At 42.2% G+C, this 25,799-nt stretch overlaps 1 protein-coding gene across 1 annotated transcript in view; it reads right to left on the bottom strand.

The window, feature by feature from the left end:
• The window catches only part of LOC114645688 (GTPase HRas), a 133,267-nt gene that overhangs the window by 13,006 nt on the left and 94,462 nt on the right, over positions 1-25,799 (bottom strand). Inside the window, exons 2-4 of the mRNA XM_028793511.2 lie at positions 21,384-21,522; positions 11,690-11,868; positions 775-934 (exon numbers count right to left, since the gene is read on the bottom strand). Coding sequence (XP_028649344.1) covers positions 775-934; positions 11,690-11,868; positions 21,384-21,494 — 450 coding nt within the window. The 5' untranslated portion in view covers positions 21,495-21,522. The remainder of the gene's footprint in view (positions 1-774; positions 935-11,689; positions 11,869-21,383; positions 21,523-25,799) is intronic.

Genomic DNA, 25,799 nt, shown 5'->3' with positions numbered 1-25,799 from the left:
TTCATGTTTTAGCAATAATTGACAAAATGTATTCATGAAGTGTATAACGTATGAAGGCTGAAGTCCAAATATCAAATAAACACTTTCACAAAAGGTACAAGTACTGTATAACAAAACAAGTGTGCTTTTATTCAGGAATATAACTGCCAGTTAGGCTCTGGAGTTCAGCTGAATTCTCAGTCTTGTTTCCTTTTTTTCCATTCTGTCATTGTACGTAATACACAAGACATCAGACAGGTAAGCTTCTCGTCTGTATGTGATTAAAAGCAGTCACGTTCCTTATTCCTCGTCCCTGCATTATATGAATTGTACTTTCAGATGAGCATTCGTTGGTGGTCAGCTCTCATGCGCACAGATCCCACCCTTAAGGCCTGTTTTGATTTTATCGGAGCGAGTTACAGACTAGATGGAGTGTGTCATTCTACACAACAGGTCTTCACGGGAGCACGCCATGCCTGCCTCTTACTCACTAAGACTGTGTAAATGAAGGTTTTGACTGAAAATCGCTGGAAAGGTCGTGTAACGTGACATAGGCTCTAGTCTCAGAGGGCTGCTATTATTCCTTTGTTCAAAATCAGTGCAGACCATCCACACGTCTGTGTTGGCAGCTTGAATTGAGTTCATGCACATTCGGGCCATCGGTATGAAAAGAAAAACTTGTTACAAGCGTCCTTCAGAAGTAAAGATGTTCATGTTGGGGGTAGGAGGGATAGCAGTATATTCATCGGCACTGCCAATATTCATTCACATAAAAGTAACTGAAGGCTCTCCTACCTGTCTGGTCTTGGCTGAGGTTTCTATATACGGGATGCCGTAGCTCCTTGCAAGCTCTTGAGCTTGTCTCGTGTCCACAGTCCGCGCCGGCAGGTCACATTTGTTTCCCACAAGGACCATGGGAACGTCGTCAGAGTCTTTCACTCTTTTTATTTGTTCCCTGCACAAACACAAAAACAAATGAAACATGAAACCAAAAGCATTCCTGGTGCAGCCATGGCCCACACTTGTCCTAAGTGACCGTAATAAATAATAATAAACATACGTCGATAGATAGATGGGAGATTTACTTTGAAAAGCTGTTGATTAAAGAAAATCCAACAGTAGTATTTGGGGATGGAGTCCTAAATGAAGGCCTAGTACCAAAAAAAAGGAGGGAGAAAGTAAAGCAGGCACTAAAATGTATGAAACGTGGAAAGGCAACAGGACCGGAGAAGTGTGGAAGAGTTTAGGAGAAGAAGGAGTAGATGTGTTGTTGGATCAACTGTAGAAGATCTATGAACAGGAGAGAATACCAGAGGAGTGGTGGAACAGTAGGGTTAAAGAAGGGCAATATTCAGGATTGTTGAAACTATTGAGAGATAAAGTTGATGTCACATACACAATCAAAATTTGGAAAGGCCACCATCGGGGAGAAGCAGTTGGGTTTTATGTCAGGAAGAGGAAAAACTGATGCAGTCTTTGCATTGAGACAACTGAAAGAGAAGCATCGAGAAAAACAGAAAGGTTTGCATATGGTGCTTACTGATATAGAGAATGGTGATATAGAGAATGGTTATGATAAGAGTGTCACGTCAAGAGGTCTGGAAGTGAAGGAGAGAGAAAGGAGACCACAGAAGTATGTGAGGATTAATCAAGACATGGATGACCCCTGTCAGAGTAGGTCTGTACAAGGGATCTTCTTGAAGTCCTTACCTTTTTGATTTGCTTATGGAATGTTTTGGGTCATGGGATAAAAGACCAATCCCCCTGGTGCAGGCTTTGTGCAGATGACATTGTGTTGTGTAGCACCAAACAGGAGGAAGTTGGAAAAATGGAGAAAGGCTTTGGAAGATGGAGGGTTGAAGATAAATAGGAAGAAGACTGAATATCTGAGGTTTAATGATGATCAGGATTCAGATGTTAGCCTGCAGGAAGAGCTATTGAAAGTAAGTACCGTGGGTAAGTTTAAATGTCCAGGATCAGTGGAAGCCCAAGATGGAGAATTAGATGCAGAGATAACCTACAGAGTGCAGTGTGGATGGAACAATTGGAAGAGGGTATAAGGAGTTTTGTGTGATTGAAAAATTAGAGTGAAGGTTAAAGGTCAGGTTTTAAATACAGTGGTGATGTGTGGAGCTGAGACATGAACAGTAAAGGGAGGGCAGGAGAAGAAGTTGGACGGGGCAGAAATGAGAATATTGACATGGATGTGTGGAGTTACAGAAAATGACAGAGTAAGAAATGAGACAACCAGAGATGCAACGAACGTGGGAGAGAAATCTAAGAAACTGCAGGAAAATAGGTTGAAGTGGTATGGACAGCTTAATAGGAGAGACAATGAATATGTGAGCAAAAGAGTGATGGGAATGGAAGTCCAGGGGAAGAGAAGGTGAGGGAGGCCAAAGTGGAGGTGGATGGATAAAAGTCAAAGAAGATCTGAAGGAAAAGGACTTGACTGACGAGGAGATGCAGGACTGAGCTGTGTGGAGAATGATGATCAAGCACAAAGACCCCACATAGAAGTGGAAAAAGATGAAGAGGAAGAAAAAGGATGACACACATGTCAATAAACAATCCAATTAAGCTAATGAGGCTTAACAATTTATAATGTTTACAGTAAAATGTCCCCATCATTTTTATGTTTCCTGTCTCTATGTAATCCTCATTCAGACTGCTTAGCTGTGTCTGGTAACAGAATATCGAAGACCACACTAAATAACAATGACATCAAGAGTCATTTATTAAAATTTTTCATGTCTAAAAAAGTTCACATCAAATGTTCAAAGTTGCCTCAGATAGAAAGTTTCAACACCCCAGAATTTCATCCATCCATCCATTTTCCAACCCGCTGAATCCGAACACAGGGTCACGGGGGTCTGCTGGAGCCAATCCCAGCCAACACAGGGCACAAGGCAGGAACCAATCCTGGGCAGGGTGCCAACCCACCGCAGACCCCAGAATTTGACGAATGTTATTTGAATAATGTACAGTAGATGTAGCTAAAACAAATCATACATATTAAGACCTCTAAGCTTCATTTCTCTGATGGTAAATGTTTGTATAACATTTGAGCTCTGACGAAAGAACTGATTTTAGGTCCAGACATTAACGTGGCAGAATGACTTTGACTCTTCTACTCTTTTCTTTATAATAGTTCACTTGTCTATACCAACTGGTGTAACAGTGTGCTTTCTATTCAAAAAGTGCCTGACTATACAGTCTGGCACTTTTCCTTCACACCATCTAATTCTAAACCTGCCTCCTCCCAAACTGCTACTTGCAGGCTTCGGCCTAGACAGGCCTATAAACGTTAAAAGTTCAAAATACAAAGAAATCTCTGGAAATACCAAAAATGCTCATGTTATGAACTAGAGAGTTTCTAAGCACCAATGTCCCAAAATATTTCAAATTGCCCACTAGATGGGAGAAACTACCAAACCCCAACTAGTTATGTGAACGGCAAACATAAAATGTCCATAAATATAGAGATTTAGTTTTCATAAAAAATAGTGAAGCTCCAAATAGCACAAAAGGCACACCAGGATATTTTGGGGTGGCAAGGCTAGGGAAACAAGGTGCAATAGTCCAGAGAGTTGTCAAAAAACAGAGCAGAAGGGGGGAGACTTCAAAATTCACAATGAAAAAATCAAAAATCCAACACAACTCACCAACACTAGCACATTCACAATGAACCGCAAGGGACTGTGAGGGGTCCTTGCCTTTAAAGGGCTCACAGCAGTCCCCTGTGATGATGGACAGGTGACCCCGCCTCTTGGAGGACCACCCACAGAACACTTTGGCATTGCGAAACTTAATAAGTAATGCTATTACCATAAAAGAAATGAACAAAACAAACCAAACTGTGACATTTGAAACCCAGCCATTGAGGACCCTGGCTGAAACATGACATGACAGCTGACATGGAATGGCCGCACGCTTAATGATACAGTACATGTATCATGGGATGGAAAGTAGGGATCCCTTTACTTGGCCAGGAAACTTTCAAATGGATGGACAGCATGGATGAAGGGCACCCCATCCAGGATGGTTGGTGTTCCCTTTCCTCCTCGGGCCATCATAATGGAAGGATGGAGACACACTACCTCCACTAGGTGGCCGCATCCCTCTGATGAGGTTCCCATTTGGACACCTGCAGGGCTGTATGGGAGTTGTCCAGCCAGGAAAGGGGCTGCTCAACTTCAACCAGCAAGTCAGAGTCAGAGGAGGAGGAGGACGACAAAACTCACCTGGGGAGGAGTGGAAGACGATGAGAGAAGAGTGGAAGATGGAAAAGATTTCAGAAGAATTATATAGTGAAGAAAGAAGCCTGTTTTGAAGGTATTTTGCCTTGAATAAAGGGACTTTCAAACCAGGAACTTGTGTGAAGTAGGGTTTTGCGGTATATCGGTACTGGAAAAGTAACAGTGTGGTACTAGCATTTCAAGATTTTCCCCTGCTCCTGCTTCTCTTGACACTCGCTACTGCAGTTGAGGAAAAAGTCCACTTCGTAGACTTCATGAAACACAACTATACACTTTGATATGAATAGAAATTCACTATGGACCACCTCCACCTGCTTCAATGCACTCGGGACTTCACGGCAATCAAAAGGGAAGATGTGTGTATTGTGGCACGATGGCGCTATGCACCACGATGGCTGGTGTAAGATGTGGGGGTTTTGTAGTTATCCAGCATTTACTTTGGAACTGATAACAAGGTCTGAAAGCTGGTATTGATACAAAAGTCAAAATTTTAGTACTGATCCAACACTTGTGTGAAGTGTAGTTGTGTTCTGAGTTGGGGATCTGAGACTCCCCCCCATCCATTTTCTGCTCAGGTCAGGGTCGCCATGTCAGTAATTGGAGGAAATATTCTCAAGCATCCATTATCCCCGCCACCTCATCCAACTTCTCCTTGGGTGTGGGGACGAGGTTTGGTTTTCAAAGTGTTCCTAGGACAGCAGAGAGACAAAAACTCTCCAGTATGTCCTGTGTCTGGCCCAAGGTCTCCTCCTGGGTGGACATGCCCAAAACACCACTCCAGGGAAGCATCCAGGAGACTCGCTAATCAGATGCCTAAACCACCTCAACTGTCTCCTCCATCAAATGTCTACACACCTCATCCTATCATTAAGGCTGAGCCCAGACACCCTGAAGCTCATTTACACCGCTTGTACCTGAGATGGAGTTCTTTCAGTCACTACCCTGTGCCTGTGCCCATGAGGACAGGGACATAAATCGACTAGTAAATCAAGACCTCGACATCCCCGTCCACATACAGTTGTGCTTGAAAGTTTGTGAACCCTTTAGAATTTTTTATATTTCTGCATAAATATGACCTAAAACATCATCAGATTTTCACTCAAGTCCTAAAAGTAGATAAAGAGAAACCAGCTAAACAAATGAGACAAAAATATTATACTTGGTCATTTATTTATTAAAGAAAATGATCGAATATTACATATTTGTAAGTGGCAAAAGTATGTGAACCTTTGCTTTCAGTATCTGGTGTGACCCCCCTTTGCAGCAATAACTGCAACTAAACGTTTCCGGTGACTGTTGAACAGTCCTGCACACCGGCTTGGAGGAATTTTAGCCCATTCCTCCATACAGAACAGCTTCAACTCTGGGTTGTTGGTGGGATTCCTCACATTAACTGCTCACTTCAGGTCCTTCCACAACATTTCGATTGGATGAAGGTCAGGACTTTGACTTGGCCCTTCCAAAACATTCACTTTATTCTTCTTTAACCATTCTTTGGTAGAACGACTTGTGCGCTTAGGGTCGTTGTCTTGCTGCATGACCCACCTTCTCTTGAGATTCAGTTCATGGACAGATGTCCTGACCTTTTCCTTTAGAATTCTCTGATATAATTCAGAATTCATTGTTCCATCAATGAAGGCAAGCCATCCTGGCCCAGATGCAGCAAAACAGGCCCAAACCATGATACTACCACCACCATGTTTCACAGATGGGCTAAGGTTCTTATGCTGGAATGCAGTGTTTTCCTTTCTCCAAACATAACGCTTTTCATTTAAACCAAAAAGTTCTATTTTGGACTCATCCGTCCACAAAACATTCTTCCAATAGCCTTCTGGTTTGTCCACGTGATCTTTAGCAAACTGCAGACAAGCAGCAATGTTTTTTTTGGAGAGCAGTGGCTTTCTCCTTGCAACTCTGCCATGCACACCATTGTTGTTGAGTGTTCTCCTGATGGTGGACTCATGAACATGAGCCAATGTGAGAGAGGCCTTCAGTTGCTTAGAAGTTACCCTGGGGTTCTTTGTGACCTCGCCAACTATTACACGCCTTGCTCTTGGAGTGATCTTTGTTGGTCAAACACTCCTGGGGAGGGTAACAATGGTCTTGAATTTCCTCCATTTGTACACAATCTGTCTGACTGTGGATTGGTGGAGTCCAAACTCTTTAGAGATGGTTTTGTAACCTTTTCCAGCCTGATGAGCATCAACAACTCTTTTTGTGAGGTCCTCAGAAATCTCCTTTGTTCGTGCCATGATACACTTCCACAAACATGTGACGTGAAGAGCAGATTTTGATAGATCCTGTTCTTTAAATAATACAGGGTGCCCACTCACACCTGATTGTCATCCCATTGATTGAAAACACCGGACTCGAATTTAAACTGCAAACTAACTGCTAATCCTAGAGGTTCACATACTTCTGCCACTCACAAATATGTAATATTCGATCATTTTCCTCAATAAATAAATGACCAAGTATAATATTTTTGTCTCATTTGTTTAACTGGTTTCTCTTTATCCACTTTTAGGACTTGAGTGAAAATCTGATGATGTTTTAGGTCATATTTATGCAGAAATATAGAAAATTCTAAAGGGTTCACAACCTTTCAAGCACAACTGTAGTTGTGGACACCACTCTGTCAATCTCCCGCTTCCTTCTTCCCTCACCCATGAACAAGACTTCTAGATGCTTAAACTCCTCTGCTTGAGGCAGCACTGCACCCCCAGCCTCAAGAGGGCACTTTAACCTTTTATATACACTAAAAAAACAAATATACACCATCCACATATCTATATATATATTTCAGCATGTCTGTCTGTTGGTTGGTTGGTTGGTTGGTACGTTTACGTCAGTGTTTTGATTGGCTGATATTCTAGAGATCCAAGGGCTCCCAATTTTGATACAATGGAAAATATCAATTTTGGAGATCGACAAGAAACAAGCTTGCATTTTAATGACGAAGAAACCCAAGAAAAGACCATAAACAATTTGAATATTGCACATTTGCCTCAACAACAAAATAAAAAACGAAGCACTGGAAAGCGAGTGACCAATTGGATTAAAAGAAAATCTGAAGGAAGTCACTTGACTGAAGAAGACGAAAATGCAAAAAAAAATAAGATTTTGGATATTTCAAGTGCTCAAACTACACCTCAAGAATTGCCAAAAACGAAGAAACCAAAAAGAATTTTTACTGAAGAACAAAAACTGTGGAATAAACAGCGACATGCAGTACGACAAGCAGCAGAGTGTTCAAATCTCGCAGCAGAGACAAAATGAATGCCAACCAGTTGCAGCTTACAGAAGCAACTGCACGGAAGAACAAACACAATTGGTTCACGAAATTGAGCGTCTGCGATTGCAACAAAAACGTTCTACTGCCACTGAAATTGAAGTTGCTGAAAGACGTGAACATGAACGGCAACGACAACAAGAAAGTCGGTCAAACGCAACTCAAGTTGAAATTGTTGAGAGAAGAGAACAAGAATGTTTACGACAACGAGAGAATCGTTTAAATGCAACTGAAGGTGAAATTGTCGAAAGAAGGGAGCAACAGCGACAAAGACTACGTGAAAATAGACTTCATGAAAACGAGGAAGATCCAAATTCAAGGCGTCAACAAGATCGCATTCGAACTCGAGAAAGTCGAGCAAATGCGTCTGAAATTCAAGCTCAACTTCCAAGAAACACTGACGCACGTCGAAGAGCCTCTGCAAGACCTGCTTCCCAGGGATATCCACTTAATTACTTGAATAAACATAGTTTACGTATTCGTTAAGTATGCATTTATTGTGTTAATGATTCATAATTTTATTTTGATAAAGATAAGTCGTTCATTTTATGGCATGTAACAATTTCATACATGACTTAAACTAGAAACAACTTTCATTATGTTTATTATTGCCTTGGAACTAAGATCCATACAGCTCAGGTGGTAGAGTGCACACTACCCTTGGTCGGTGGTTCGATCCCGGATGCCGGAACAAAGTTAGGACCTAACACCACCTACTGTCCGCCTGGGTTCGAATCCCGATTCGTCATGTGGCACAAATAACAAAAAACATTTTATTACTAAATTTAATCATGGTACAAATAATTTTGCACTTAATGACTTTTACCCTGCAACACTGATACAACTCGCCTGCAGCCCGTCCTTGACGGGCACGACGATCTTGTATATATAAATATTGTTACACATGCGCATCTATGGATCTCCTCACTGGCTCTGTCAAGGTATGTAATGACCTGCCGGACCACAAGGGGGCGCTGCTGCTAACTCTATGCTCTCCTTCTCTCACTGCAGCTCTGAGAATCCACCCAGTGAGTGTAGCTAGCCCCGCTCCTTCTGGCCCCACGAGAACAAAGCCACCAGACATTTTGGTGCGTGTCGCTTGTCAGATCTGCCTAAAAAGTGACTCAGTCGAAGAGTGATCAGACGAAGAAGTTAGAGACCTTTGTTTATTTGTTTTCTTTAGCCCAAAGCTAGGACAGAGCACCACCATCACAGGCATCACCTTTATGTTTGCTTTTTCATTAAACGGGATGATTTGGTTGGTGCTTCAAATTATCATTTCTATACACAGCCACAAAATACACTGCTCAAAAATATTAAGGGAACACTTCAATCACACATCGGTTCTCAATGAACAAAATAATCTTCACTGAGTACTCGTGTGTAACATGTTGAGAACAAAATGATAGAACAACAGTCAATGGAAACCAAAATCACAAACTCACTGAGGGCCGATTCAACATCACACCATAAATCAAAGTCAAAAACTGAAATCACAGGCTGATCCAACTTGTGTGAAATTCATCACAAGAACTCCTAATGTGACTCAGTAGTGTGCATGGCTCCCATGTGTAAGTATGCACTCCTGACAACGTCTGGGCCTGCTCCTGATGAGACGGCAGATGGTGTCCTGGGGGATCTCCTCCCAGAGCTGGATCAGGGCATCACTGAGCTCCTGAACAGTCTATGGAGCTACTTGGTGGCGTCAGATGAACCGATACATAACGTCCAAGAGGTTCTCAATTTGATTCAAGTCTGGGAAACGTGCAGGCCAGTCAATAGCCTCAATGTCTTCATCATCCAGGAACAACCTACACACTCTGGTCATATGAGGACGGGCATTGTCCTCATCACTGAGCTCCTGGACAGTCTGTGGAGCTACTTAATGGCGTCAGATGCACTGATACATAAAGTCCCAGAGGTTGTCAATTGGATTCAGGTCTGGGAAACACAGAGGCCAGTCAATGGCATCAATGTCTTCATCATCCTGGAACAGCCTACACACTCTGGTCACATGAGACCGGGCATTGTTCTGCACCAGGAGGAACCCAGGGCCCCCCACACCAGTGAAAGGTCTGACAATGGCTCTAAAAATTTCATTCTGCTGCCTGACAGCAGTAAGGGTACCACTGCCTAGCTCGTGGAGGTCTATGCAACCCGTCAAGGATATGCCTTCCCATAACATTACTGACCCGCCACCAAACCAGTCATGCTGGATGATGGTGCAGGCTGCATAACATTCACCGCAGTGTCTCCAGACTCTTTCACGTCCGTCACATTTGCTTAGTGTGAACCTGCTCTCATCCGTGAAGAGAATGGGGTGTTAGTGGCGGAGCTGCCAATCGTGGTATTCTCTGGTGAATGCCAATCAAGCTGCACACTGATTGGCTGTGAGCACAGGTTTCACTAAAGAATGTCTGGAATCTCATGCCACCCTCATGGAGTCTGTTTCTGACAGTTGGGTCAGAAACATGCTCACCTGTATCCAGCTGGAGGTCATTTTGTAGGCTCTGGCAGTGCTCCTCCTGTTCCTCCTCACATAAAGGAGCAGATACTAGTCCTGCTACTGGGGTAATTGTCCTTCTATAGCCCTGTCCAGCTCTCCTCATGTAACGGCCCGTCTCCTGGTATCTCCTCCATGCTCTTGAGACTGTGCTGGGAGACACAGCAAACCTTCTTGTGACGACATATATGCATGTGCCATCCTGGAGGAGCTGGAATACTTGTGCAAGCTGTAGGTAACACCTCATGCTACCGGCAGTGACAAGGACACTAGCAATACGCAAAACTAGAGAAGAATCAGTCAGGAAGGATAAGGAAAGAGCACTTGTCTGTGGCCACCATTTCCTTTTTGGGGTTGTCTTGTTGTGGCCTCTTCAGGTCACCTGTAGTCAGTTTCATTTAAACCAAAGCAAGTGAAGTTGATTCACAATTGCTTCTGTTTCCTCACTGGACAGATTGATATCCCTGAAGCCTGAACTGACTTGGTGTTAGACTGGGATGATTAAGTGTTCCCTTAAATTTTTTTGAGCTGTATATTTATATAAATATATAAACAAAATAATATGAGTTGCTACATTCTCTTCTTTTCTCTTGTGCCCAGGTCTCCATTTTTTTTTTCCTTTTTCTGGACTTCACCTGACCACTCATTTCCTTTTCTTCTGAACGTTCAAGAGGTCTCCTATCTTTTCCCCACTTTTGAGTGGTGCCAAGATCTTCAAGTTTCACGGCCCATCCCGGGACTCTTCCTCTGTTTTGCAGGGGAAGACAGAAGAGGGAGGTGGTTAGCAATCGATTTTACCCTGGCACTGTGTTTGCTTGTCTTACCTCGACAGAGTCGTCAAGATGTCCTCCGAGCGCTGTTGTGCGACAGTGCTATATACAAACGCACTTAATTCAAAGCAGGAATCTGTCTCGCAGATTCAGTTTTATCTCATGGGCAACTTAACAGTCAAAAAGATCTGAAGAACTGGATGGCAATCAGACTGAAAGCTTGTCAGAAAGATTTGCTGCTTAATCGCTCTTCCTTTCATTTTTTCACGTGTTTCATTGCCATCAATATGGCTCCAAAGGACAAGGTGAGTAGATCCACCCACTTCTCCATGGCTGTATGCTATGAAAGACCCAGAATAACCAATAGGTTCACCCGCACTGCAGGATCTTATTGTAGCTGAATACAGTGATAAGGATGTGACTATAGGTTAATTAATGTCAATGTCACGATTGAGAAGCCTCTATTAGACAGCTAACGTCTTGCAGCTCCAATAATAACCAAAAAGTCTCTTTGACTGGTGCTATGGGGAAAGACACTATTAATATCTACCAGTTCTTCTTTAGAGTTCCTTTGCAGCTCTCTAATACACCTTTATTAGATACTCCGCACATTTACAGTTATAAGACCTTTTAGGTTTATGTCCTATAAATCTCCTTAGCAAACCGGTATTTGAAAAGTGTCTTGACACCAGGTGGGCTCAGGAAGAGCATGCAGACACCACAGTCAGCCAATGTAAAAGGAGCTGGATGGCTGCATCCCCCAACCACCACACCAATACCGGGCCCACCCCTCATCATTACCATCCACTATTTTCCTCACTGGTGACTGTGTACCCGATTTGTGGCTTGTCAACAGCCACCTTGAGAAGCCCCCCAGAATACACACCTGTACTGATGAATGTCCTCAAATGATTTGGTGTTATTGATGGCAAAGACACACAGGAAGCCCTCTCCAGTTCTCATGTACTGATCTCGCATTGCGCTGTACTCCTCTTGACCCGCAGTGTCCAAAATGTCTAACAAGCATGTCTCCCCATCGATTACTACTTGTTTTCTATAAGAATCCTGTGGCCAAAGACAGTGGAAATGCCAGGAAAGAAACAAGAAAAAAAAAATATTGAGGTTAGGAGATTTTTCCCAATACATTTATAGAGTTCGTCTGATCCTGTGTGCCACCGGATTTTTTTACAGGCTTACGGGGACACAGTGAGCCAAGTCTATCTTCAGGTCAGGTCATTTGCACCTTCATTATCCTTATACGCTAACCTACTAATCGAAAAGGATAACATTAATCTGTCACAATCCAGTTCAGGGTCAAAAGAAACTGTGCCTACTATCACCAATGCTTTTTGCAATAGCCATGGAGCCACTGGCTATTCATTTGTGGTTGAAACCAGATATAAAGGGGATTACCAGAGAATAACCTGAACAGAAAAACCACAATACGATGCTTTATATATCAGACCCACAATCACCTCTGCCATTAGTCTTAAACCTGTTAGAAAAACTTAATTATGAAACTAGAAATCTTGTTAATTATAAGTTTGCTTTTCAGTTTCAATGATAATATCAAAACAGTTTAAATATCTGAGGATTACTATCATTAGTAAATACAATTCTGGAAGTACTGTGGATACAACCAAACAAGATTTTCTCCTTCCATCTCACCTTAGCAGGGAGAATTAGTACTGTCAAGATGAACATCCTCACTACAGGAGCCTGCTCTGTCTATTCCAGAGTATCCCACGGTACATAAACAAACAATTCCTTAAGAAATTGGACTTAATCATAACATCATTCACTGGCAAATCCAAAAGACGACTCTACAAATATCTACGGCAAAAGGTGGCATGGCACTACCTAACTTTCACTTTTACTACTGGGCAGAAAACATATACACAATAAAGTCTTGAAAACTGGACAAAATTCATGAGTTCACACCAGCCTGGCTTGCAATTGAAAGCAAATCCTGCTCTAAATCTTTCCTGTATCCCCTGCTCTGTGGTCTAATCAATGCTAACGGTTGTCAATTTACCAGCAATCCAGTCATCCACCAACTACTTAAAAGAGGGAAATAATGTAGGATGCATTTCAAGGTAGAGAAGATCTTACTCCAACCCATGATTGTCAACCTTTTCTACCTTTCACAAACCTACTCAACTTAATTTAGGGAAAGCAACAGAGATTAAGACACCTACAGCTCTTTAATTAGACAATGTTGTTGCATTTTATTAACATGTACACTCCAAATTTAACCTTCCAGCTACACATTTTTCTCCTTCATAAAAATTAGAAATATTGTTAAAAGAAACCTATCCAACTTTATACATCTCCCACCCATATCAATCCCAGAGGCCATACTAGTTAGTCTTGATGAGGACCCAGACAGTATTTCAACAATATATAAAAATATTTCAAAGAGTCAGTCCTTCAAAGATCCTTAGGAAGACTGGGAGAGGGACCTTTCAATTGTCCTCTCAAAGGTGTGGAACAAAGCCATCCGCAGAATACACTAGTTCTAGATGCAACAAGCATTTTGTAATTTAACTAAAGGCCTTCCATCGATCACATTTATCACGTTGTCTAAAATGTAACCAGGGTAAGACCCAACTTATGAGCATTGCCATCTACAAAGAAATGTGAAAATGTTTTCTTCACACAGAGAACCACAGACATGTTGAATAAGTTACCAAGTAGTGTGGTAGACAGCAGGGCGCTAGGAACCTTCAAAACTCCACCTGATGTTATTTTGGTGGAATTAAGTGGATGGGACTGATGAACTTTGTGGAACTGTTCTTGTCTAGACTGCCCTGAAGTTCTAACATTTTGTTTTCTGTCTCAAGTTCCTACTGGAGAGGTGAAACAGTTTTTTGTGTTGTTTTAATGTCTCCATTTCAGAGTGAGTAGAGTCCTCCAGCAAAGGAGTGAAAATATATAAGATGGTCACTTGCTTCGTGGCATTTGGTGTAGGGGAGGCTGATGCGATGCACAGAATGGTGCACCAGGGAGGCACCTATGAAGAAGTGTGGTGCGATCAGGAGTTCACCGGGGACACCTCCATCTTATTGCTTCAAACCAATCAAAACTTTACAGGGGAGATTGCTTTGAAGAATCATGCGGTGCGAAGTGCTACACTCCATCTTCATCGATAACTTGTAAGATGGCGTCAATGCTTGTGGTCAACCAAATCAGCAAAATTCAATGCCCAAGCCCCAACCACGATAGCTCATGGTTGAATGAAAAGAACATATCCTGGAGTAGGGGCTAAAAATAGTACCAGGAGCTACATATGACCCAAACTCCTGTAGTGGGAATGCTACAAGTCCCTGGTTCCTACAAAAAGTTCCTGCAGTAGAAATAACTTGGTGGCTAAGCGACATTCTGCATTATCTCGAATGAGAAAAAATATAAATCACTCTTAAAAGGAAACTTTTTAAAAACATCCCAGGAATTCATTAATATCTTCTTATATAATACGCTACCATGGCTGTTTGTTTGTCTGGCCAGGATTTTAAGTCACCTGTAGCTCGCAAACCGTTTCACCTATTGACCTGAAATTTGCACACATATACTACGTAATCTCTACTTCCACTTTCAGGGTGATGATTTTTATTCATCTTTTTATTTTTATTTTATTGTAGAATCAATGCTCAGCAGTAGGGCGGCCGTGCGGCACATGTGTACGGGTGCCGTTCTCTTCACTATCCCCTTTGCCGTCACTTCCTCTACCTCATATCTTAAATCATTCTTGAGGCAGATTGAAGACTTAAGTGGCAACTTAAGTGACAAATTAAGAAAAACGTACTACGTAATTGCAACACGAACACTGACTTAATGAGTTTTAACGTGAAAAGATGCTGACAAACGAAGAGAAGAAGCGGGCCGCTAGGGTGGAGTAAAGAAGAGCTGCTCAGGAAGCAGCAAGCGCATCAACCTCTGAGCAAACGAATAATAAACGTACAGAGAAAGAGGATAAATACTGTAAGTCAAGTGTATTCAGTGCAAGTTATCATGCAGTCCATCACTACTAGTCATTTTAGAATAAGCATGCTAAGATATTGGGCCCGTGATTGACTCTCTCACATTATGAATTGTCTCATCATTTTTAAAAAAGTCTTTGGTTTTTGTTTTGCTCATGTCTCTCTTTTTGTTCTCTTTCTTGTTTTGTTATTTTTCTCCTTTGTGTTCATTTTGATATAAATGGTTGTACCTGTTAAGTTCTTATTATTTGTCTGATTGAGTAGTATGCCATTGTAATGTTCTGGGGCCTCATGTATAAACGGTGCGTACGCACAGAAATGTTGCGTACGAACCTTTCCACGCTCAAATCGCGATGTATAAAACCTAAACTTGGCGTAAAGCCACGCACATTTCCACGGTAACTCATTCCTTGGCGTACGCAATTTATCCGCCCGGTTTTGCAGACTGGCGGCACCCAGTGTCAAAGCAGTGCTACTGTTCCTGTGTGATCACCCTTTCTTTCTTAAATCCACATTCCTGGCGCAGCTTTATAAATACACTGAAATTAACTGCATATTGTTTATTAGTGTAATGCATCTGATTGTAATTAACCTGTAGCAATATAATGGTCCAGGGAATAGCCATAGTATTCCAAATACCATAACTGCTTTAGCGTTGTAACTCTCACTGCATGTTCTTTCAGCTGATCCCGTTAAGGGCTGCCACAGCAGATCATCTTTTTCCACATTACTCTCACTGCACCACTTGGAGTATTTATATCACTGTATCTGAGTGGGGAATCACAGCAGCAGCTGATTGGAAAGAGAATTATCGGTACACAGCATGAAGCAGATGCTGCCTGAGCCACAGCAAACGCTTTAGTCCCTGTACGGACTTCGCGGTTTAGAAACAGTTTCATCCCAAGAACTCTAAACGCAATAAATCAGTCCATCAAGTGCTCCTTGTAGAACTGTTTACTTATAAGTACAATTACCTCACTGTAAACTTGTACTACAGTTATAATATTGCACAACCTGCGCCACTTTATAAAGCGCGTATTTACATGTGATGACAGTATTCATTTCTAAGACAAAATGCAGCAAAACATGTTGATTATATTATACAGATAAAACTTTAACTTCATTTAAATAATCTGTATTGTTAATAATTAAACATGTGAGGACACGGTGCCGCAGCACTAGCTAGTTCAGTAATTGTTCCTGCCTTGCGCTGTATTCTTGCTGGTGCTGACGCGACACTGGAAAGATAGACGGATATAATAATTAAACATGTACTACTAAGATATTTCAATGTTCCTTAAAAGTTTTGAAGAATCGAAGTTCTAAGCGTACAGATGGCTTCACGTCTATTACATAGCTTATTGTGTGGCGACTGAGTTTTTAGAGAAAGAAAAGTAAGGACAGGAATTGGAGGTTAGTACGTTTGAAAGAGACAGTACTGCTGTGATAAATTATTTCATTGAAGGTCGTGCATGGCGCAGCAAGCCTCTTGCGTGAGACATGAACAAGCACTGCGCCACCGTGTTCCCATGTTTAATAACATGCTTTCATTCCTATCATCATGAAAAAGATATCACGTATACATCTCAGTATTTTAATTATTCAGAGAGCTGTAATATCACGAATGTAATGGATTATGTGTCCTGTCGGAGAAAGAGAAAGCCCATTTAAAAAGCAGGTAGTGATTCACACACATAGAGCACATAGAAGATCAAATACAGAACAAAGCATTTAACATGCCACTTTAGTTACAATAGGATTTGAGAAACTAGTAAATTAAACGATTTTAAGATGAAGTTTATGATGTTCTACTTTAATGGCAAAATAAACTACGTGATTAAAGTGGAAATTTCGAGATTAAAGTTGACATTTCGTGCTTTTTTCCCCACTGTGTGCCTTTTTTTTTGTCTGTACCCTAATAAGCTTTCATATGACACTCAGACGGTGGGCTACGACTCGCTTTTTCATGGTGACGTTGATATGTGATTTCTTTTTTATTTCGGGCACTGTGTGACTTTGTGAAGTTGAGCCTTCGAGTTTCTCCGACACTCTGTCACTCGATCAGCTTCCTTTTGTTGTTTATACCACTGTTTAAACTAACAAATAGTACGTTTTTCCTTTGCCTCCACTTGGTATTCGCTGAAATTCTTATATTTTCCCCTGTGCTTTTCCCATTGTCTTTTCACAGAAGGCTATTTATATTGATTTGCATATTCAAAGAGGCGTAATTCTGGGAGGAGTTGGGGTGGGACAGAAGGCGCGTGCACGTGCGTTACTTTTCACGCAAATCGGGATTTATGTAGTAGAAGAAAGTGAAAGTATGCGTGCGCACAGATTCCTGCATCTGGATTTTTCTGTGCGTACGCACAATCCCGCTTTTGTGCTTACGCCATGTTATAGTGTGAGTTCTACGCACGCCGTTATACATGAGGCCCCTGGTCTTTGAAAATAAAATAATTAGCAGGCCTCTGTCACTGAGGGCTAATAATAATAATAATAATTTTTTGCATTTATATAGCGCTTTTCTCACTACTCAAAGCGCTCAGCAATTGCAGGTTAAGGGCCTTGCTGAAGGGCCCAACAGAGCAGAGTCCCTATTGGCATTTACGGGATTCGAACCTGCAACCTTCCGACTGCCAGTGCAGATCCCTAGCCTCAGAGCCACCACTCCACCTAAGGCAAAAAACCACAGAATCAACCCCAGACCAGATGCCGGTTCACTGAAGGGTACACACAAGGGGGCAGTTTAGAGTCGCCAGCCAGCCCGAATGCATCTCCCTTTGGTTTAAGGTAAATCCATCCAGGCAGACTTGGGTTCATGGTAGGAAGCCGACCTGAACAAGAGGAAATGAGTACAATTTACATTCAAACAAGTCAAAAGGCTGAGAACCTGCAAACACCACCAAGGCAGTGCCAGGATTCTGACACGGTGAGGTGGCGGTGGCACTAACCACTGACCCTCTAAAAGGAACATCAGAAACCAAAACTGCACCCCACCAGCTAACACATCACCACCATTGTAACCTTCTTTATACAACACCAGAAGCCCTCAGTGGGCCACCAGCCCATAAATATTTCAACTTTATAATGAAAAGAATCGCGCAGGTCTGAGGACTTGAAAAGATAGAATTTTTAAAGAAGGTGTGTTTGCAAAATGTGTAGACTTTTAATCAAATAGTTAAAAGGAGAAAAAGTAAAGTGAATATCAACTGTATAATAAAATGCTAAAGGTATGTGTGTGTGTGTGCCCCGTATCTAGGAGCAATCTGATTGGTTAGTTTGGCTTTGGTGTGATTGGTCAGTTTGGGTTTGGTGAAAGAGGAAGTGCGAGTGTGGGTGACTCGAGGAGGTGTAAAGGTGTAGGAGGCAAGCAAAATGACAGACTCTGAGAAGCAGACTTTATAGGAACTCGAGAGAGAGGTTCAGATACACAAGGACACCCAGGAAAGGGGCTCAAGGAACACGTAGGACAAGAGATAGCAAATATGTTAAATGATTCTATTACCTGCCTAAGATCGGTAGTGTGGCTAGTCGGGGAAAAACATGGCACTAATTGGCTCTTCCAGTCAAGACATTAATCAAAATACACAACAGCAGAAAGTGTTCAGTGCTGGGAGGCAGCAGTTTAATAAATCACGTGTGCCTCACTGATGTCAATATAAAAGCCATTATGGTATCGGACTCCTCAAGAAACGTGCCAGATGAACAAGTCATTAGCTTAAAGGGAGAGGAAATTAGGAGCAGGATGAGCTCAACCTCATTAAACATTAACCACTGGGGTCTGTGAGAGGTAATCAGACGGCATCTCAGCAGGAAGGGCCTCAACCTATGGCTGACTGGGTAAAATACACAAACCAATGGTAACCAGTGAAGAGAATGACTGGTGGTAATGGCCAGTGAAGAGACTAACTGTTAATAATGGCCAGTGAAGTGGCTGGCTGGTGAAGAACATAAATGAAGGTACTGATGACCAACAGTGACACTAGCTGTTTATGAAAATCTTTAAGGACATCATCTGCTTATAGTGACCAATACAAGGCACTGGCATATGTTAGAGCAAACAGTGACAACTCTGGCTCCTTATGGTGACAAGTGAAGCAACTCTCTCCTTCGTAACAAATAAGAGACGAGAAAGACATGACATTAGGTCAGTAGGTAAGAATAGCATTATATGACAGACACACAGACAGAGAGAGATATAAAAGGCACTATATTTTTGATAGATAAATATGGAAAGGCACAATCATAGAGAGAGAATGAGAAATGGATATGAAAGATGGGCTGATATGAAAGGCACTATATAATAAATAGATAAAGGCACAATGACAGACACAGGTAGATATATATGAAAGACTCTATAAAGATAATACTGGCACTGTATGATAGATAGACAGATATGAAGGGGACAACAAGAGAGAGAGACAGGTAGTTTTATATAGTGCCTTTCATATGTCTACCTCTGTCTCTGTCTTGTTGTGCTCTTCATATACGTCAATGTAATATATAGCACCTTTCATATTAGATACATAAAAAGGCATTACATAAATAGATGAGAACAGTACTATAGACAGACATATGAAAGGCACAATGTAACAGACAGACAGACCAATTTTATTAATCCCAAGGGGTAATTCACATACTCCAGCAGCAGCATTTTGATAAAAAATATTAAAGAGTGATAAAAACGCAGGTAAAACAGACAATAACTTTTTATAATGTTAACGTTTACCCCCCCGGGTGGAATTGAAGAGTCGCATAGTTTGGTGGAGGAACGATCTCCTCTCTGTCAGTGGAGCAGGACGGTGACAGCAGTCTGTCCCTGAAGCTGCTCCTCTGTCTGGAGATGACACTGTTTAGTGGATGCAGTGGATTCTCCATGATTGACAGGAGTCTGCTTAGCACCCGTCACCCTGCCACAGATGTTAAACTGTCCAGCTCCGTGCCTACAATAGAGCCTGCCTTCCTCACCAGTTTGTCCAGGCGTGAGGCGTCTTTCTTCTTAATGCTGCCTCCCCAGCACACCACCGCATAGAAGAGGGCGCTCGCCACAACCGTCTGATAGAACATCTGCAGCATCTTATTGCAGATGTTGAAGGATGCCAGTCTTCTAAGGAAGTATAGTCGGCTCTGTCCTCTCTTGCACAGAGCATCAGCATTGGCAGTCCAGTCCAGTTTATCATCCAGCTGCACTCCCAGGTATTTATAGGTCTGCACCATCTGCACACAGTCACCTCTGAGAGGCCTGGGCCTCCTAAAATCCACCACCAGCTCCTTGGTTTTGCTGGTGTTCAGGTGTAGGTGGTTTGAGTCACACCGTTTAACAAAGTCCTTGATTAAGTTCCTATACTCCTCCTCCTGCCCATTCCTGCTGCAGCCCACGATAGCAGTGTCGTCAGCGAACTTTTGCACGTGGCAGGACTCCGAGTTGTATTGGAAGTCCGATGTATATAGGCTGAACAGGACCGGAGAAAGTACAGTCCCCTGCATATTATAGATAGATAGATAGATAGACAGACAGATAGGAAAGGCACTATATAATAGATAGATAGATAGATAGATAGATAGATAGATAGATAGATAGATAGATAGATAGATAGATAGATAGATAGATAGATAGATAGATAGATAGATAGATAGATAGATAGATAGATAGACAAACAGACATGAAAGGCATTATAGAGATTTATAAAAAGTGCTATGAGAAAGACACATAGATATGAAAGGCACTATATAAGAGATGCAGTAGATGCATACACACACACACACACACACACACTGAAAGTCAACAGGCACATGGCTAGTACTTTATTGACGTGGTCTTACTCCAGCAGCGACATCACACATGATACCAAACATTTTTTAAACAGCTCCTTATGATGGCCAGTGAGCAGGCTGGTTGGCTGTGGTGTCCAAAGACAGAAGTAGTTGGTTGAGGCAGTCAATGAAGATCCTGGCTGGCTGTGGTGATCAGATGAGATGTGCCACTGAGAGGTTATTGGACTAATAAATACAGTGCTTTATTTTTGGGATGGAAAAAAATGAATTATCAGTGGGGACCACTAAAGACACGGGGTACTACTGATGACCATGAAGCCTTACTTGCCCCTCCACAGGGATGTCTAATTCTGTAAAGCAGCACTCCACAGTTCTGAAGGCACAATCATCAACTATGCACAAAGTACATGATATGGTGGATCTACAGGGGGCTTTGAGACCACCCCATTACCCTCCAGAATGTCTGAAATAAAAATAGTGGCAGAGGTTTGTAAAAGTACATACATTTTAAAAGCATGTTATGGTGTCATACAGCATCTCTAAAGAATATCCATCCCCTCAGAAGCTTTCACACTTGACTATTTTTATAAGACATTGAATCCCAGTGGATTGAATTTTTTTGACACAGATCAACAGAAGACTCTTTAACTTCAAAGTGAGAATGGATCTCTGCAAAGTGCTAAAAATTAGCAAAGTGGATTAAAACAGAACCCCCCCTCCAAGCCCCGACTCCCCTGTGTCATTCCAAATATTCATATAGAGAGATACGTATCTTCACCGGGTGCAGTGCAGTCCTTAATGCACACACGTCAGCGCGTCACTCACCTCTATCGTTGGGTCGTATTCATCCACAAAATGGTTCTGTATCAGCTGGATGGTCAAAGCGCTCTTCCCAACGCCACCAGCTCCCACCACCACCAGCTTGTACTCGGTCATTCTCTAAGCCCGGCCAGCAAGCTTCTCCCTGGTGGATAAGAGGGGAGGAATGGACAAGTTAGGTGGGCACAGATATTTTATTATGGAGCAGGCAATGGAAACCATGATCATCAAGGTAATCACAATGGAATCACAGCACCATCACAATAATCAAAATAAAATGGCTGCAAAATAAATGAATTGGCAGAGATCTATGAAATATGCAAGGACACAGACCTTGTTTAGCCTCGGCCTTAAAGGAGCTATAAACTAATGTGAATAAAAATAACTTAAAGATTACACAGAACATAACATTCTGAAGGCTGCCTCATCCAATTCAGGGTGTCCAGCCTGGCAGCACCGGACAAAAGGCAGGAACCAACCCTGAATGGGGTGCCAGTCTACCAGAGGACCCTCGCATACATATCTATAAGCCCCCCGCCACCCAATTACAACGTTGGCCAACACCATTATGTTAATGTGCCTCACTCAAACATATGCAGTGGAATGATTTTGTCCTTTGTGATTTTATATAGTGCCTTTACATTGGGAACACCATTCCTAATAGCTTTGCATGCTTATTACATTACACCTTTTTCTATTTGCACACTTAAACCAGCAGGAAAAGTTCCATTCTTTTTACAGGTCAGTGTTGCCTCCTGTTCCTGTGTAAAGGCGCTATATAAAATCACACCATCCCTGGGGAACTTTCAATGGTTATGTAATTACAGTATCTTTCATTCAGCATTTCCTCAGTTGTAGCACTGCCATGATCAATGTCACATGATGGACCAGTGTTACCACTTGGGATTCTATATAGCGCCTTTATGAAGTAAAAACCATCCCCAGGACCTTTAGATGCTCATTTCATTACAGCTCTTTGCATAGTTTTACAAGGCAGGGTGATGAGGGACAGTGGGTTAAGTGTTAGGCCTTCCCTTGTTATATCATATTGTGCCTTCGTGCCGTGAAAATCATTCCTAGAAGCCTAATGTGCTCATTATATTTTAATTATTTCGATACTTCCAAAATAACAGGACAAGTGGGAAGCTGACAGTTACACAATGGTCACATTTTCGCTTATGATTTTATATAGCGCCTTCACACATTGAACCCCTTCACTAGAAGATAAAAATGCTCCTTAGTCTTTACTTACTTAAAGATTTTTGGAATTGGAGTCCCGTAAAAGTGAAGCGAGCTACTCAAGTTTACAGAACACTGCAATGTCTGATTTGATATAGCGCCTTTACACAGTGAATACATTCACTAGCACACTAAAATGCTCTTTATTCCAGAATTATTTAGGGATTTACAGTTGGAGCACAGCAGGGTGAAGTGACTCACTCAAGTTTATAGACCACTGCATTGTGTGATTTTATATAGTGCCTTAACAAAGCAAACCCTTTCACTTAAACATAAATCTGCCCCTTATTCTATGAGTTGGAGCAGTGTAAAGAGAAGAGAGTCACAACTCAAGTTTACAGTACACTGCGGTGTGGGATTTTATATAGTGCCGTTACATAGTGAACACCTTCACATTAAACATTCAAATGCTCTTCATTGTATAATTATTTAAAGATTTTTTACACTGAGTACTGTAAGGTGAAGCGAATCCCTTAAGTTTACAGAACGCTGCTCTATGGGATTTTATATAGCGCCTTTACGCACTGAACACTTTCCCAAGAACTTTTACATGCTCATTAGATGCCATTTTATTTCCATATTTCTGCAGTTGCAGCACTGTACGGTCGATTCATCTCCGGTTACACAATAGCATAGTGTCGTCTCTGGTGATTTTATATAGCGGAGGTGTCACCACTGCACTCGGGTTCCAATCCAGGTGGTTTGGCATGAGGTGGGTGAGGCAACGCGCTATCAGCACATACTCCCAACCTCCTCCTCCTCATTGCAAAAGGAATATAGTGATCCACCCCAAGAGCCTTACATGCTCCTTACACTACAGTTCTTTGCCGTTTTCTAATTAGAGCACGGCCCTGATAAAAGTGAGATGGCGGTTCAGCACTGCCTCTTGTGATTTTATATAGCGTCTTTATGCAGCGAGCACTGACCCACGGGCCTTTACATTGCCATTACGTTTCAGATCTTTTCATAATTCGTTCCAATGCAGCGTGATTAGGTGAAGTGAGTCACTCGACGTAAAATGCTGGGATAATGTTGTGATTTTATATACAGCGGGGAAAATAAGTATTGAACGCATCAATGTTTTCCAAAGAATATATATTACTAACAGGGTTATTGACATAAAATTTACGGTAACAACCCAAGTAATCTACACATACAAAGAAATCAAAACAAATAAGTCCATAAATTATGTGTAATAAAGTGGAATGACAGAGGGAATAAGTATTAAACACATGAAGAAAATGGAGGTGCAAAAAGGCCTGGAAAGCCAAGAAATCGGCTGACATCTGTCAGTATTTAGAAAGCAATCCTGATAGCCCCCCATCAGTGCAAATGAATATCAGCTGGTTTAGTCCTACCTGATGGCCTATAAAAAGGTTTCTCATTCCTGAGGTGTCACACAAGAAGCATCTCATGGTGGGTAAAAGCAAAGAGCTCCCTCAAGACCTTCACAACCTTATTGTTGCAAAGCACACTAAGATGGCATTGGTGACAGACGTATTTCTAAACTTCTGAATGTTCCAGTGAGCGCTGTTGGGACCATAATCCGGAAGTGGAAAGAACGTTTCAACATAAACTGGCCACAACCAGGTACTTCTCGCAAGATTTCTGACAGAGGAGTCAAAAGAATAATCAGAAGAGCCAAGGACCACTCGCTTGTGGAGGGCTTCAGATGCTCACGTAATACCTGGCTGTGGCAGATAAAGGGGTCATTTCCGGAGGACTGGACTGCGTATCTCCATGGGGGGCTTGCCAACCAGGATCCCGAGCTGTTTCATCGTGTGGTGGGTGCAGCAACATGCTGCACCAGTGCAGGCTCCCCAACCTGACCTGACCTTTACACACACCATTCCTTGCTCATTACAAGTGGATTACAGGGTGCTATGTAATAAAAATCGAGGTGATGTGCACATATTCTGCTTAACGTTTAGTAACATCATAATTTCTAATTTAATATTTATGTGTGATAAGTGCTGGCCAGAACCACAGGCCCCATAGGCAGCAGCAGCAGCCGCTCATCGCCCATACAGGTGGGCACAGCCTGGCAGGTGGAGGGAAACAAAAAAAATCAGGAGGCAGTCTGGACAACTTCTGAAACCCAAGAACAACCCGACACAAAATGTCAAGTCGATAACACCTTTAGTTCGGAAACGCCACCGATGGACTCTACAGCTTCGAACTAGAGCTCAGCTGGAAGGCTATGATTCATTCATCCGAATGGCAAAGACCACCAAAGGAGAGCTTGAAAACACAGGGAATTTCAGAGAGGTGGAATGGTGGGTGGGCTGACTGATGGCTAACTTCAAGTTTTGTACAAAACAACCAATGAATCTCGGTTTTTTTTTGGAACCCCAACGTTTGTTTGCATTACAAAATCATGTCAAGCGAGAGTCCATTGTAAACACATTGGGAGGGAGTCCTGGATGGGGAAAGACACGTGTTCACTGTTGGGCATACTGAGAGTGACCAGCTGGTCAGACAAGTATGGAATATCTCTCACCTCTCCATTCTATCCAAAACACGTGAGCGTGCGGTCTCTAACCACGTGTCTTCCTTTCTTCTACAGAACTTGATCTGCATCAGTCAGGTTCAAGTGGGGCCATCCCAGTGGATTGCTGCCTCACTGTCCCGTGGACCCGGGATCAAATCCTGGCTCAGACTCCAACCCCAATTCCCAAAGAAATTCATATCGGGTGACATGGTGGCTCTAAAGTCAAGTACCGTATATACTCGTGGATAAGTTAGGACTTGATTTTACCGTATAATTTCCGGTATTTTATGTCGGTCGTATAAGTTGAATGCGGAAAACTCATGCTATTGGTCCAAGAGATTATGATATGCTAACGCCCACCTGAGAGAGTAACCACGGAGCGCACGGCCTTTGGTTTTCTATGTGTGTGCGCCTAAGCTCTCACTCTCTATTGTGCCTACGTGACCACACGGTGATACCCGAACTATTCCGAAGCAACGATTGCACTGTTTTGTGTTTTTTGTATTTCGCACCCTCATACACCTTTATCGTAAGAGCATCCCTTATCTACGATGGAGCGTTTGATTAGAAGAAAATATGAAGCTGGTTTTAAATTAAACGTCCTTGAAGTAGCGATAGAAATTGCTAAATGCGCTGCTGCAACAAAACTCGATGTGTCTGAGAAACTGATGTGAGATTGGAGGAGGCAAGAA

The sequence above is a fragment of the Erpetoichthys calabaricus genome, chromosome 2, assembly GCF_900747795.2.
Source record: "Erpetoichthys calabaricus chromosome 2, fErpCal1.3, whole genome shotgun sequence".
Taxonomy (NCBI): Eukaryota; Metazoa; Chordata; class Cladistia; order Polypteriformes; family Polypteridae; genus Erpetoichthys; species Erpetoichthys calabaricus.
Note: the sequence above shows the minus strand (reverse complement) of the source record. Positions and strands in the feature narration are given on the sequence as shown.